Source organism: Aquarana catesbeiana, linkage group LG11 (assembly GCF_042186555.1).
Source record: "Aquarana catesbeiana isolate 2022-GZ linkage group LG11, ASM4218655v1, whole genome shotgun sequence".
Taxonomy (NCBI): domain Eukaryota; kingdom Metazoa; phylum Chordata; class Amphibia; order Anura; family Ranidae; genus Aquarana; species Aquarana catesbeiana.
Window position 1 is genome coordinate 55,437,598 of NC_133334.1, and position 15,397 is coordinate 55,452,994.

At 44.0% G+C, this 15,397-nt stretch overlaps 1 protein-coding gene across 2 annotated transcripts in view; it reads left to right on the forward strand.

Annotated features, from left to right (window-relative positions):
* Positions 1–15,397, forward strand: part of LOC141112051 (ovochymase-2-like) — a 202,047-nt gene that overhangs the window by 55,124 nt on the left and 131,526 nt on the right. For both annotated transcript variants that reach the window (XR_012236517.1, XM_073604441.1), the window contains exons 5-6: positions 8,995–9,167; positions 11,043–11,138. Coding sequence is in view for 1 of the 2 variants with exons in the window: in XM_073604441.1 (XP_073460542.1) it covers positions 8,995–9,167; positions 11,043–11,138 (269 nt within the window). In the remaining variant the exon portion in view is untranslated. The remainder of the gene's footprint in view (positions 1–8,994; positions 9,168–11,042; positions 11,139–15,397) is intronic.

Genomic DNA, 15,397 nt, shown 5'->3' on the forward strand with positions numbered 1-15,397 from the left:
CTTCCTTACGACTTGCCTTTGACCTACTTTGCTTTGTCATAGCCTTACTGTATATATGAATGCATATCCCACCAGAAGCAATAAAAGTCAATCTACACAGGCTTTTAATCTTCTTTTCATTTCAACTATTTTTAATAAAGGAGAAGTACAGCCAAAGCTTGTTTGGCTGTACTTCTCCTGGGGATCACAGGAATGCAGACAGCTGGCTGAAGCCCGCTGTCTGCTGACGTAACAGAGCTGGTCCAGGCTTGGGGAAAGATCACGACCACCGCTGAGAGCCTGAGCCGGCTGCTCCCACCCCCCCATAGCCCCAGCTCCAGTGAGCTGGGTAAGTATGAAAAAAACATAATTAAAAAACAAATCCCATACTTCTTTTAATTTCATGGTTAGAAAATTCACCTGATTTGATGACCCTCAATCAAAAGGAAGGTCAGAAGAGCCTTATATTAAAACATAAATTCTCCAATATGAATAAACATGCTACTAAAACAGACCAGTTAGATCCTTGGAAGGTACAATCCCAAACTTTCCTCGAAGAACTAAAGTTGTTTAAAACAAATTGAAAGGTTTCTACTTGCAATTTTCTTATGTGTGTTCACTGAGCTGCGCATGTATAGCACAGTGTAAATCCTGGCATTTGCCGGCGGTTGGGATGAATGACTTCCAATGTGCATGCACATGTGGTACACATGTGGTACATCATCTGAACATGCCACCCATAGTGTAGTATAAACAGTTTATTAAACCCTCCTTAATAACAGATCTAAAACCACTCACTTATTCCTATGCTGTGATAAAATATCAACATACACTTCAATACACATTACCAGTAGAAGCGTCAACCAGTGTAATGGCATCACATTTCCTCCACACTCTCTTCATTTCTTCCAATCTGGACTTCTTCTGGAGCTCGTAGGGTGTGGCGCTATCATTCCAACTACATATATACCCTTTCTTAATTACCCATATAGGTTAACACTTCAAATGATCTATAAATAGTTAGCATTCTAAAATCATACACTACAAGTACAAAATCATGTTAGTCCTAAAACACTCAAATGAACAAGTTAATAAGTAAAATGTTATAAAATAATTGTGCCGGTCTCCTTATATATCTCCCAGACTTCTCTTAATGCTCAAGTTTATACAAAAGCATAAAGAGTCATAAATTAAAAATAAATTTGTTTAAATCAGTTTCAGCATTCCAAACGTTTGGTTTCAAGGTGTCCATCCTAAATATCCAAAGAGTTTAATTTTTAGATTCTCTTTTCAAATTAGATACTCACCAGTGTGCCTGGATTCTATCTATATACAGTTAATTATATATCCAAACTAATGTTTATTGGGGTACAGTGACATATAATACATGAGGACAGAAGAGCGTAGACCGATAATCAATAGGCCCTAATAAAAATTGATCGGTGACGTTAACCCGACCAATGCAATTGCACAGACAGAGTTGACATTAAACATATACAGACAAACAAAACAATACAGAGCGTCCGGACGTCTAGGCAATTGATGTCTGTGCAGCCTGCTAACAATGAGGAGTATTCAGCTATGCTGAGTGAGGCTGCTGAACAGACATCAATCCCCCCGTGGGATGGCTCGCGACCTGGGTGGATAGGGGGGTGGAAAAAGGGGGGCGGGAGGACCCGGGGGAGGGGGGTGAAATGGAGTGATGGTGGAAGGGGATGGGGTAGGACAAATGAGAGAGTATGGAGCCGTGGTGTGGGGCGCTGCGAGTGGGTCCTGTAATAAACCCTAATCAACCTAGATGGAGAAAGTGTGACCATGGATGTCTGAGGATCAAGCTGGAATGGCAGAAAGTTCAGATGCGTGTGCAGCAAGAGGTAACTTCAGTGTGCCAGATGATGTTCTGGATGTGGTCAGGTACGTACTGATACAGCAGATGGACTATTGGCGGGCGTGTAATGTGTTAAGCAGTGAAGGTGATCATGTACATTACCACTTCCGGGTCATGTATGGAAGTCCTCAGGTACTACCGAAGTGTGTGTCACCTGTGCTGTAATCTGCGCCATTCGCCACTGCGTATGGAATCCCGTACTTTCTGCGGAGTTTCCATGCTCTGAGGAGCACTCCTCAAGTAGCTGGATGGCCGGCCATCTAGATGCGCCTCTTTCCTCCTACACGGTGGTTCCGTACACAGTCGTAACGCTCCCTCAGTGTATGAGCCGGCTAGCCCCTACGGTGGATGACAGCGGGCGTGACGTCCGGACGGAGTGACGTCAACGCGTTTCACAAGACAAAATTGTGTAGCTTCTTCTGGACATCTAGGTGGCGTGCGAGGACTCCTTCTTATTGCCGTCCATTCCTCAGACACACCCACCCAGCTGATCTGTGTGAAGGAGATTTTCTCCGTCTGTGTGTGTCCACACTATCGTTCGCGGTTGGTTTGCTGCTTAGTGTGTATGGCGAGATACAGTTATATATCCATAAAGTCCACAATCTCTTAACTATGCAGCCCATGTAGATGGAGCTTTGATGAGAAAGCACATGCATATATTGAGTACAGTTGGCTTCCCTATTTCCTGCAATGTGACAACTGATCGGTGTAGGTAACATTTCAGTATGTCCTTATTTATATTTTTTCATTGTATAACAGACATCACAGTGATTATAAAATCGGGAATACATTCTGAACATCAATCAGCTCCAATGGGAAAGCAAAACAGGAGGGGGGGGGAGGGGAAAAGAAGGAATTTGGAAAAGGAATAAAGGGGAAGAGAATAAGAAAGGGGGGGAGGGAGATGAAAGTATGCATCCACATAGTAATTGATCTTTATAAGGCCATCCCTAGTTATAATTTATCTGTGATGGCTTATATTGGACTGATATATTTTGAAAAAAACAGGCGTGACCAGGAGGTACCATCTATAACCTATGGTACGTGTCTTATACCCTAAAACTAGATAGAAGAGAGTGAATAGTGTCTGGCCACCGGTTTCTCAGGATTTTTCTCCAGGATTTCCCTCATGTGTTCTCCTAGACGAATCCTAAACTGGCGTTTGGTCTTGCCGATGTAAATTTTTTTACATGGGCAGGTCAACATATATATGACCCTTGTAGTTGCACAGTTAATAAGGCTTTTGATCTCAAAGCTCTTTTTATTGAGAGAATCACTGAAGGTAGTTGTCCTATGTACATACGGACATACCTGACAGTGTCCGCAGGGGAACATGCCCTTGCTTCTGGGGAATTGGGATAGCCAGGAACTATCCATGCTCCTAACATGTTCAGAGTGAACTAGGCAGTCACCTAGATTTCTGGCCCTCTTTGCCACCATTTTTGGGGCAGGTCCAACTGTTTGAGCTATACCTGGGGTATTCGTGAGGATGTCCCAGTGTTTAGTCAATATGGATCTGACCGTATCCCACTGGGTCCCAAACTCGGGGATAATTCTCACCGGGTCTGGAGCAGTGGGAGAAGGAGGAGCATATTGAGAACTTTTAGTTGTTTTTTTTGCATCTAGAAGAGAAGGACAATCACGTCCTGCTGCCTTCCGCTTTGTTCTCCTTAATTGTTTATGGGAGTATCCGCGTTCCCAGAAGCGTTGATATAAATCGTCGCTTTCACGTCTATAGTCTTCTCTGCTGGAACAATTCCGCCTAATTCGGAGGAATTGGCCAACAGGGATGCTGTCCTTAAGCCATTTTGGGTGGTAACTGTCTGCCCTCAACAATGTATTTGAGGAGGTCTCCTTCCGGAAAGTATGGGTCACCAGAGATAGGTCCCCTCTGCCAATTGATAGGTCCAGAAAGGAAATTCTCTCTCGGTCCCATATGTAAGTCAGTTTAATGTTTCGGTCGTTAAGGTTCAGATAGTCTATAAATAGCGCCAGTGAATCCTGATCCCCCTTCCAGACAACAAACACGTCATCGATGTACCTGAGCCACGTATGTACATGGCTCAGGTACATCGGTGAGGTGTAGACCACATCCTCCTCCCACAGACCCAAGTGAAGGCAGGCATATGCCGGAGCCCAGGGTGCCCCCATGGATGTACCCTTGATTTGAGGTGTTTCGCCTGCTAGGCGATACCACAACTTATAAAAAATGACTTAATAACCCCTTCCCTAACCTTGTCGCCAACTTGAACAGTAAACTCAAACTAGCTGGGGAGGCAGGACTACTAAGTAAACTGGAATTAAATTACCTTGTAGTCAATGAATACAATGTACCTGTATTCTATATCATCCCCAAAGTACACAAGTCGTTGGAGAATCCCCCGGGGAGACCTATTGTCTCAGCGATAAAGGGTCCCCTGGAGAGAGTTGGGAAATACTTAGACAATTTACTAAAGGAGATGGTCACGGACCTGAAGTCCTATGTGAAGGACACGGGTGATGTCCTGAGACAAATCTCTAAGATTAACATACAGGGAGAGCTCCTCCTAGTGGGGATCGACGTGGAATCCTTGTACACGTCGATCAGAAATCTAGGTGACTGCCTAGTTCACTCTGAACATGTTAGGAGCATGGATAGTTCCTGGCTATCCCAATTCCCCAGAAGCAAGGGCATGTTCCCCTGCGGACACTGTCAGGTATGTCCGTATGTACATAGGACAACTACCTTCAGTGATTCTCTCAATAAAAAGAGCTTTGAGATCAAAAGCCTTATTAACTGTGCAACTACAAGGGTCATATATATGTTGACCTGCCCATGTAAAAAAATTTACATCGGCAAGACCAAACGCCAGTTTAGGATTCATCTAGGGAACATATGAGGGAAATCCTGGAGAAAAATCCTGAGAAACCGGTGGCCAGACACTTTGCCCAATACCATCAGGGCAAACTGTCTGGCATGCTTGTGAAGGGGATTTATGCCCTGAATCTTTCCTCTAGAAGAGGGGACTTCGACCAAATCCTGCAACAAAAAGAAAAAAGATGGATTTTCCGCTTGGGGTCCCTGGTTCCGTCAGGCCTAAACACGGAACTGAATTTGCAGCCCTTCTTGACAACATGAATAATAGGATCATTTACTTTATGAAGATTTTGTCAATTATTCATCCTTCTGTCCTCACAATACTCCCCTTCACTACCCTGGGTATAAGACACGTACCATAGGTTATAGATGGTACCTCCTGGTCACGCCCAGTTTTTTCAAAATATATCAGTCCAATATAAGCCATCACAGATAAATTATAACTAGGGATGGCCTTATAAAGATCAATTACTATGTGGATGCATACTTTCATCTCTCCTCCCCCCCTGTTCCTTCTCTTCCCTCCCCCCCTTTCTTATTCTCTTCCCCTTTATTCCTTTTCCAAATTCCTTCTTTTCCCCTCCTCCCCCCTCCTCTTTTGCTTTCCCATTGGAGCTGATTGATGTTCAGAATGTATTCCCGATTTTATAATCACTGTGATGTCTGTTATACAATGAAAAAATATAAATAAGGACATACTGAAATGTTACCTACACCGATCAGTTGTCACATTGCAGGAAATAGGGAAGCCAACTGTACTCAATATATGCATGTGCTTTCTCATCAAAGCTCCATCTACATGGGCTGCATAGTTAAGAGATTGTGGACTTTATGGATATATAACTGTATCTCGCCATACACACTAAGCAGCAAACCAACCGCGAACGATAGTGTGGACACACACAGACGGAGAAAATCTCCTTCACACAGATTAGCTGGGTGGGCGTGTCTGAGGAATGGACGGCAATAAGAAGGAGTCCTCGCACGCCACCTAGATGTCCAGAAGAAGCTACACAATTTTGTCTTGTGAAACGCGTTGACGTCACTCCGTCCGGACGTCACGCCCGCTGTCATCCACCGTAGGGGCTAGCCGGCTCATACACTGAGGGAGCGTTACGACTGTGTACGGAACCACCGTGTAGGAGGAAAGAGGTGCATCTAGATGGCCGGCCATCCAGCTACTTGAGGAGTGCTCCTCAGAGCACGGAAACTCCGCAGAAAGTACCGGATTCCATACGCAGTGGCGAACGGCGAAGATTACAGCACAGGTGACACACACTTCGATAGTACCTGAGGACTTCCATACAGGACCCGGAAGTGGTAATGTACATGATCACCTTCACTGCTTAACACATTACACGCCTGCCACTAGTCCATCTGCTGTATCAGTACGTACCTGACCACATCCAGAACATCATCTGGCACACTGAAGTTACCTCTTGCTGCACACGCATCTGAACTTTCTGCCATTCCAGCTTGATCCTCAGACATCCATAGTCACACTTTCTCCATCTAGGTTGATTAGGGTTTATTACAGGACCCACTCGCAGCGCCCCACACCACGGCTCCATACTCTCTCATTTGTCCTACCCCATCCCCTTCCACCATCACTCCATTCCACCCCCCTCCCCCGGGTCCTCCCCACCCCCTTTTTCCACCCCCCCTATCCACCCAGGTCGCGAGCCATCCCCCGGGGGGATTGATGTCTGTTCAGCAGCCTCACTCAGCATAGCTGAATACTCCTCATTGTTAGCAGGCTGCACAGACATCAATTGCCTAGACGTCCGGACTCTCTGTATTGTTTTGTTTTTCTGTATATGTTTAATGTCCCCTCTGTCTGTGCAATTGCATTGGTCGGGTTAACGTCACCGATCAATTTTTATTAGGGCCTATTGATTATCGGTCTACGCTCTTCTGTCCTCATGTATTATATGTCACTGTACCCCAATAAACATTAGTTTGGATATATAATTAACTGGTTTGCCTTTCCTTTGAGCCCCACTTTCCTTTGGTCCCCCCTCTGTTTGGGACATCTTGTATTACAGACGTGTCAGGGGCTGAAGGGCAACCACGAATTTATGGTACCAGTTGCACTTTTACATGATTATACAAGCCTCATTACATTTAACTTGATTTTACTATTACAGTAGTTGTAAATGTTTTTTCTTCTCATATTGATTTTCAAGTGTTGAAAGGCTGATTTAAACTGCGCATTCATTTGGATGAAATGATAGTTTTTTAAAAAAAACTGTTTATACTATAGTGGTGGGCATAACTTTGTTTCCCTGAGGAGAACTTAAAGTGGAGTTCCACTCAAAAGTGGAACTTACGCTTATCCGTCTCCTCTCCCTCTGGTGCCACATTTCACACCTTTCAGGGGGGAGGGGGGAACGGGTACCTGTTTTTAACAGGTACCCTTCCCCACTTCCAGAGACGGCGCTGTCTCTCAGAAGATCAGCCTCCCTCCTCCTCCGCCGGGCCAATTAGAAAGCGCAGCGGACTTTGTGCATGCACAGTAGGAAACTAGCTGATCTGAAGATCGGATGGGGTGCCGACATCACGGGCTCCCTGGACAGGTAAGTGTCCATATATTAAAAGTCAGCAGCTGCAGTATTTGTAGCTACTGACTTTACTTCTTCGTGGGGGGCTGGAGCGCCTCTTGAAGTAAAGTGGAAGTTCAGAATCCTACCTCCTGTGGCTATAACTGGCCTGCTTACGTGGTGTGTTTATCTGTATTGGGGGACCCAAGTGTAAATATAGGAACAATGTTTTGACCTTCCGTTTTAATTGAGAGTCAATCAAATCTGCTGACTTTTGATTTTTGGTGAAGCTTTGTGAAGCTTAACCGCTCGCTGTGGGGTTATTTGGCACTTTGATGTGTTTGTGACGTTATGGAACACATTACACACTGAAGGATGATTTTTGGACAATTTATTGCTTACAGACATTAAATTCATCCTGGCACTTTTTTATTCTATTTTTTGCACTGTATGGCACTTAAACTGGATGTAAAGGCAGCTCCCCTCAGCCAGATCTTGATCCAGCAATGTGCACGAGAGATCCGAGGTTCTCCCGCCTCTCTCCCCCCTCATTGACTCAGACACAGCAGCGGGAGCTATTGGCTCCCACTGCTCTCAATCAAGGCCAGTGAGGAGGGGGGCGGGGTTGAGACACTCTCTGTGTGTCTTATGAACACACAGAGGTGGCTCAGGAGTGAGCCTGCATGAGTGCCCACAGAGCAAGCAGCTTGCTATGGTTGGCACTCGACAGGGAGGAGGGGTCAGGAGCATGGGCAGGGGACCCGAAAAGAGGAGGAACAGGGCTGCTCTGTGCAAAACTATTGCAAGCAGGTAAGTATAACATGTTTGTTATTTAAAAAAAGGAACCTTTAGAATCACTTTAATATGTTGTATCAATATAAACAGCCTTTTTATGAACTTTGTTGGATATTTATACACATTAAGAATTTGTAGGTGGACCATTTTTTTAAGAAAACGTGTGCAATCACACCAAAGACATTTCTTTTATTTTTAATGTGATTCATTTTAAACAATTGGGCATCACAGAATAGCACAATCAAGGGAATAATAAAATGGTCCTATTCAAAAACTTGCATACCCTTCGTTCTTAATACTATGTATTGCCTCATTGTTGTCACATTGTCATGCTGGAAAGTCCAAGTGAGCTCCACATACAGGAGACTGAATAATGCAAAGTTTCCTCCAGCATTTTATGTTATGTTGCATTCATTTTGCTATCAATTTTTACTTAATTCCCTGTTTTGCTGTAGCTCATCCCCCAATGCAGCAAAGATCCACCTTAACATTTCACTGTAGGGATGGTGTTTTTTCTTGATAAATCGTGTTGACTCCTATCCAAACATAACATATCCAAACTTCTCATTGTGCCAAATTAATTTGTTACACAAGTTTTGAGGCTTCTCTTGGAGTTTTGAGGCTTCTCTCTGCTGTATGGGGTATTGTAAGTGGGCTTTTTTGTGGCATTGGGGCAAACTCCGCCTGGGGTGTGTAAACTTAAGAGCACAGCTGAAATAAGGTGGTGGGGAAATTAGTGTGGCCACCTACCATGGACATGATCCCAATAGCTTAGATCTAGACCAGTCAAATCATTGACCTTTTATGAGCTGGGTTTTCTTTTTTAAGAAAAGGGTTTTTTTTTGTTTTTTTAACATTTGTTCTTTGAATAGCTCTGTCCTACTAATTTCCATATCTTGCCTGGAATTGTCTGGGTGATTTCTTTGTCTTTACAGGAACTTTACAAGTAATTTTAAGGTGTGTATTGGAGACCATGATGTCAGTGTCAAAGAAAGTTCTGAGATGATTTTCTCTATACTCAAAGTGATTCTGCACCCCAAATTTCTTGCTAACCAGCCAATCAACTATGATATCGCTATTTTGGTGTTGGAAGGGCGCATTGTATTTGGTAAGAAATGTTACTCAAAGAAGATCTTAAAATGCTTAAATGATTGACGATGGAGCTACATTGGGGGACACTGTTTTTTATTTTTTAATAAAGGATTTGTCAAAAATTCTCTGTGTTTTTATTACTTTTTGACACTTTTTTGGTGAATGGGTAGGGGTACTAAGTATCCGATACCCATTCACATGGGGGGGTCTGGGATATGGGGGGGGGTATGCAGGCAGATTTCCATTAAGCCCCCTGCCTGCATACGCCCACAACCACAGGCCACGGTTGTGGGAATGAGGCCCTTGTCCCCATGGGAACAAGGTGCTTTGGGGTGGGCACCCCCCCACGTTGAGGGCATGTGGCCTGGTATGGTTCGCGGGGGTTGCTCCTTTCCTGACCCGTCGGACTGCATGCTCGGATAAGGGTCTGTTATGGATTTTAGGGGGTAGCCCACCCTTTTTTTTTTTTGCCGTGGCCTGGTATGGACTGGGGGGACCCCACGCTGTTTTTAAAAACATTTTTCTTTACATTCAGTGGGGAAGCCAGCTAAAAGATAATGAGTCATGGTTGTTAAGGATGCGGGTGGCTGGCTTCCCGGTCCGCTGCTTAACAACCAGCTATTCTTTCCACACAATTCAAATTCGTTGATTGTTTTTCGACCGATCCCAATTCGAATCGTCTTGAAAAGGTGGAATTTGTTAGAAATTATTAAAGGGAACAAATTTTAATGAAACCAGACTAAACAAATTCTGAAACCAAACTAAATGAAATCCATAACGAAATGAAATTCATAACATAACGAATCTATCCAAAACTGAAAAATTTGTTTCATTTCGGTTAGATTTCGTTATGTTACAAATTTCTTCTAGTATATTCTTGAATCTTGGTGTCTTATGTGTATTTCTTCCAGATCTGTGCAGTAATCCAGCATAATATAACTTGTACTTGGTGCAGACGTTTCCTGTAATAAAGACTGGTCTCTGCTTCTGTATCTCCTTGTATGGGTGATTGGTCTTGTATCCACCCCTCCTGTAATTTTCACAGGCAGACTGAAGTGCAGGCACCTGCTACGACCCTCCTACAGCTCTGCTTTCTGCACAGGCTATGCACTGATGATGCCAGCAGTATTTTGTCACAGTAATATCTAAGTTTCCAAAGACATCTGGAGCACACAAAGTGGATTTATATTCATTGTTACTATTAAGAAATGTAATTTCAATGAAAGTTTTTGTGCTTGGAGTTCAGCTTTAAATCATACAATACTACAAAAACTGACTGGTTTAAAGTACATTTCCTATCAGTTTGCATTCTGGTGTTCAGGAGATTCTTAGAAGAATCAAGAGGAAAAGATATCACTGGACTGTACTGGCACAGAAAGGAGAACACATACAATATAAAAAAAAAATTTATTACAAAAAATTATTTAAAAAAATTATACTCATTGATGATGCAATACACTGGCATTTGATTTTATGACCTGTAAAAGGTCTGTATGTGATTTTTATGGATTGTTTTGTAATAAAAATGTATCATTTTTCTTTTATATATATATATGCGTGTTCCTTTCTGTGCCAGTAAAGTCCGATGATAGCTTTTCCTCTTGAATTTGGTATACATTACGAATGTGCCAGTATAGTGGTTCTATTGAAGTGAAGATTCTTAGAAGATAATATAAGGACAGGCTTAATCATACTTTTGTGTTTAAAAAGGAAGTTAGCATTTTTTTAATACTTAACCAGACAAAAAGAGTCTTTGCCCGCAAAGTCAGTGTATCCAGTATCGATCTTTGCTTGTATGTATAACTGACCAACAAGTTTTGTTTTTTGGGAAGCCTAGTGGTGAGATATCTGCACTTGAGTTCCCATGTCCTCAATCTTTTTGTATTTGCAGGTGTTAAAATCCAGCCAGCCTGCTTGCCGAGCCCAGATGAGTTTTTTCCAGCAGGTTTTCTATGTGTTGCACTTGGATGGGGACGCACATCAGAAGGTGAGAAGCTTCTGTTATACTGAGATGATCAGACTGTTTAATTTTTATGGGCCAGGCGACTATTTCGTGTCCCCACCATTCCTAATCGGACTTAGATATTTCATATTTTTCATTATATATTATAAACTCACCAGCTACTTTATTAGGTGCACCTGTTCAGTTGCTTGGTAACACAAATTGCTAATCAGCCACATCACATGGCAGCAACTCAATGCATTTAGGCATCTAGACGTGGTGAAGACGACTTGCTGAAGTTCAAACCGATCATCAGAATGCAGAAGAAAGGGGATTTAAGTGTCTTTGAACGTGGCATGGTTGTTGTTGCCAGACGGGCTGGTCTGAGTATTTCAAAAACTGCTGATCTACTGGTATTTTTGCACAACCATCTCTAGGGATTACAGAGAATGGTCCAAAAAAGAGAAAATATCCAGTGAGTGGCCGTTGCGTGGACGAAAATGCCTTGTTGATATCAGAGGAGAATGGGCAGACTGGTTGGAGATGATAGACAGGCAACAGTAACTCAAATAACCACTCATTACAACCAAGGTATGCAGAATACCATCTCTGAACGCACGACACATCGAACCTTGAAGCAAATGGGCTACAGCAGCAGAAGATCACACTGGGTGGCACTCCTGTCAGCTAAGAACAGGAATCTGAGGCTACAATTCACACAGGCTCACCTAAATCGAACAATAGATTATTGGAAAAACATTGCCTGGTCTGATGAGTCTTGATTTCAGCCACGTCATTCAGATGGTAGGGTCAGAATTTAGTGCAAACAACATGAAAGCATGGATCTATCCTGCCTTGTCTCAACGGTTCAGGCTGGGGGTTGTCAGGCCCGGATTTACTCCCTTTGCCACCCCAAGGCTGGGTCCTTCAATGCCGCCACACACACACACACACACACACACACACACCACCATTCTCGCCCTTTATCGATGACTGCTACAATAGATCAATTAAAAACATATCTCCACACACGAGAACACTGAAAATAACTGGCTTTAATTGTACAGACTGAAAATACTCTGTAATGCAGAAAATGTCTTTTAAAGATTTTAGTTCTAACTTTTCTTTTGGCAAACTCATAGATAATATCTTCGTAGGACAGAGTATTTAAAAGTTCTGACTCAATGGCAAGTAAAGCTAAACTGTTCAGTCTTTCTTGACCCAAAGATGATTGTAAATAGTTCTTTATGCAAATACATTTCATTCATTTTTAAGCACCACAGCTCAGTTGCAGTGCATAGAAACAGTATGCATTTTGCACCACACTGCTCAGCACGCAGTGGCGCTGTTACAGTGTGAACAGGACACATAGAAAACAATTGTTTTCCATTGCCCTTGCAGAGACCTGTGTTTTGCTAGTGCCGAAATCACAGACCCCCTTTTACATCAGTGTCTTCAGTCCCCCCATTCACATCACATCACAGACCCCCTTTTACATCAGTGTCTTCAGTCCCCCCATTCACATCACATCACAGACCCCCTTTTATATCAGTGTCCTCAGTCCCCCCTTTACATCACATACCCCCTTTTACATTTTGACCCTCTTTTACATCAGTGTCCTTAGCCCCCCCCTTACGTCACATCCCCCCTGCCTCATCACCAGGGCAGGACTTAGGGTGGTGGGGGCCCCTGGGCTTGAGTCACTTTCGGGCCCTACCCTTCGATTTATATGCACAGCTCTATAAAACAGAAATAGAAAAGGACAAGGTGCGCCAGACTCAGTGCAGTATTAAAGAACTTCTGTTTAATTGGACAAGACAAAACAGCGAAATGTAGATAATATAAAAGCGTATAAGTGGGTTTACTGTAGTGGTATTCGTCCTGAGTCCACGATTAATAAAAGCAATAAAAATGGATAAAATGATAAATACCGTATTTATCGGCGTATAACACGCACCCCAAGTTTAGGAGGGAATTTTAAGGTAAAAAAATTTTAGGTGGGAAGTTTAAGGAAAAAACTTACATTTAAATGCCCATCAATGCAGCCTTATCAGTGTCCATCTGCAGCCTTCTCAGTGTCAGTGTAGCCTTCTCAGTGTCAGTGTAGCCTTGCCCCAGTGTTATTTGCAGACTTGTCAGTGTAGTCTTGCTCCAGTGTCATTGCTGCCTTGTCACTGCAGCCTTTCATTTTAAAAATGGCGCTGCCGAGATACAGAGCCGGCTCTCGACCACTCTCGGTTGCTCTCGGCGGCTTTCGGCCACTCTCGGTGGCTCTCGGTGGCTTTCGCCCGCTTACGGCCGCTCTCGGCGGCTTTCGGAACATGCGGGGCCGGCGGGGCGCCCTATTGGCCAGGGCCCATGGGCTTGAGCCCAGTCAAGCCCAATGGAAAGTCCAGCCTTGCTCATCACAAACCCCCATCATGGACCCCCCATTACAGACTGATCCATGACAGACTAACCCCCCATCACAGACTGACCAATCACAGACCCTCCCATCACAGACTGACCCCCCAAATCACAGACCCCTCATTACAGACTGACCCCCCCATCATAGACCGAACCCCCATCACAGACTGACCCCCCCATCACAAACTGGTCCTGACCCATCACAGACTCCTCATCACAGACCCCCATCACAGACTGACCCCCCAAATCACAGCCACTATCACAGTCCTCTCTCAATATCAAACTCCTTTACAGCACAGCACTCCTCCCTCCCCAAAGAACCCTACCTAATTCACACAACACATAGAGCCTGGCCGCTCTGGACAACGGGCGGGACTTTTCACGTAAAAATTGAGTGATTTATTGCTGGGACCGCCCTGCTGCCTAGCAACCAATCACCCACTTCTTAACTTAAAAAGTCCCGCCCTTTGTCTAGAGCGGCCGCGCTTCATGTTTTGTGTGAATAAGACAGGCAGTGTGGGGAGGGGGCAGTGCAGTGATATTAGAGACGGCACGGACCTGCCGCACCTGCCATACTGCTATGTTAGTGCGGGGGGGGGGCGACGACTTCTCGGCCGTGAAAGCCGAGACGTCACCGCAGGATCGGCGCCGCCCCTGCACCACTGCCGCCCCGGGTGGCCTTGTGGAAAATCCGGCCCTGGTGGTGGTGGTTTAATGGTGTGGGGGATATTTTATTGGCACACTTTGGGCCCCTTAGTACCAATTTAAATGCCACAGCCTACCTGAGTATTGTTGCTGACCATGTCTATCCCTTTATGACTACAGTGTACCCATCTTCTGATGACTACTTTCAGCAGGAAAATGCACCATGTCACGAAGCTCAAATCATCTGAAACTGGTTTTCTTTCAACACGACAATGAGTTTCAACTTTGGGATGACGTGAAACGGGAAATTTGCTGAAATTTGGAAAATTGTTGAATCTATGCCACAAAGAATTAAGGCAGTTCTTCTCAGGGCAAAAGGGGGTCCAACAGTAGGCGGTACTAGCAAGGTATACCTAATAAAGTGGCAGGGGAGTGTATATCATAACCGGGTGTTGTCTTGTTTAGGAAAGGTATTCTTTTCTAATTAAAAGAAATGCATTGGCAACTTTTACTGACGTGATTTTGTTAATCGGCAAAGTCATGCAGTCACCATGTCAGTGCTAATATGGCGATTGCATGGCTAAGTCGATAAACCATGTCAATTTTTTTTTTCAGGCTTATTTCACTTAAGAGGTCTGCATAGTTTTGAGGCTAAGTTCAATGGAATTTCAGTGAGCTTGGTAATTTGAATTGGTCATTTTGTTGCAAGATCACTGTTCTCATCCTGACCTAACACTACATAATGAATAGGCCAAAAAGTGTATCTCCTCTGGTAAATTGACCCTGTATACTAACAGTCAACCTAGGTTGCTGGTGTTGTTGGTGCTGCAAGTGATTGATTGTATCAAACCCACACATTTCTAGACTACAGATCTTGAGTAAAATGTGTAATAGGGGAAAGCTGAGGGTGCTTGTTGTTTAGACCACTTAGCTACATCAGTGGTTGTGAGAGATCTGACCATATTCCCTTGCTGTGCTGAACTGAAGGAAACAGCTGATTTTGTCCACCTTGGCCACCTCATGCACACTGGATGTTCTTACAGCTGCTCCTAGGGGCCTCTGGCTTTTTTTCCTGCCTCTAAACTCGCCTGTGTGTCCATGCATACATAGACTTTTAGCAGCATTTAGTGGCAGGAACAAACTCACTGCCAGTGCGTCCAGGAACAGCAGAGTTTTGGTAGAAAACACGCTTGACACTTGTAAACGCTTCTAAACGCTAGGTGCTTTTAGCATTTGAGTGTTATTGATTATTC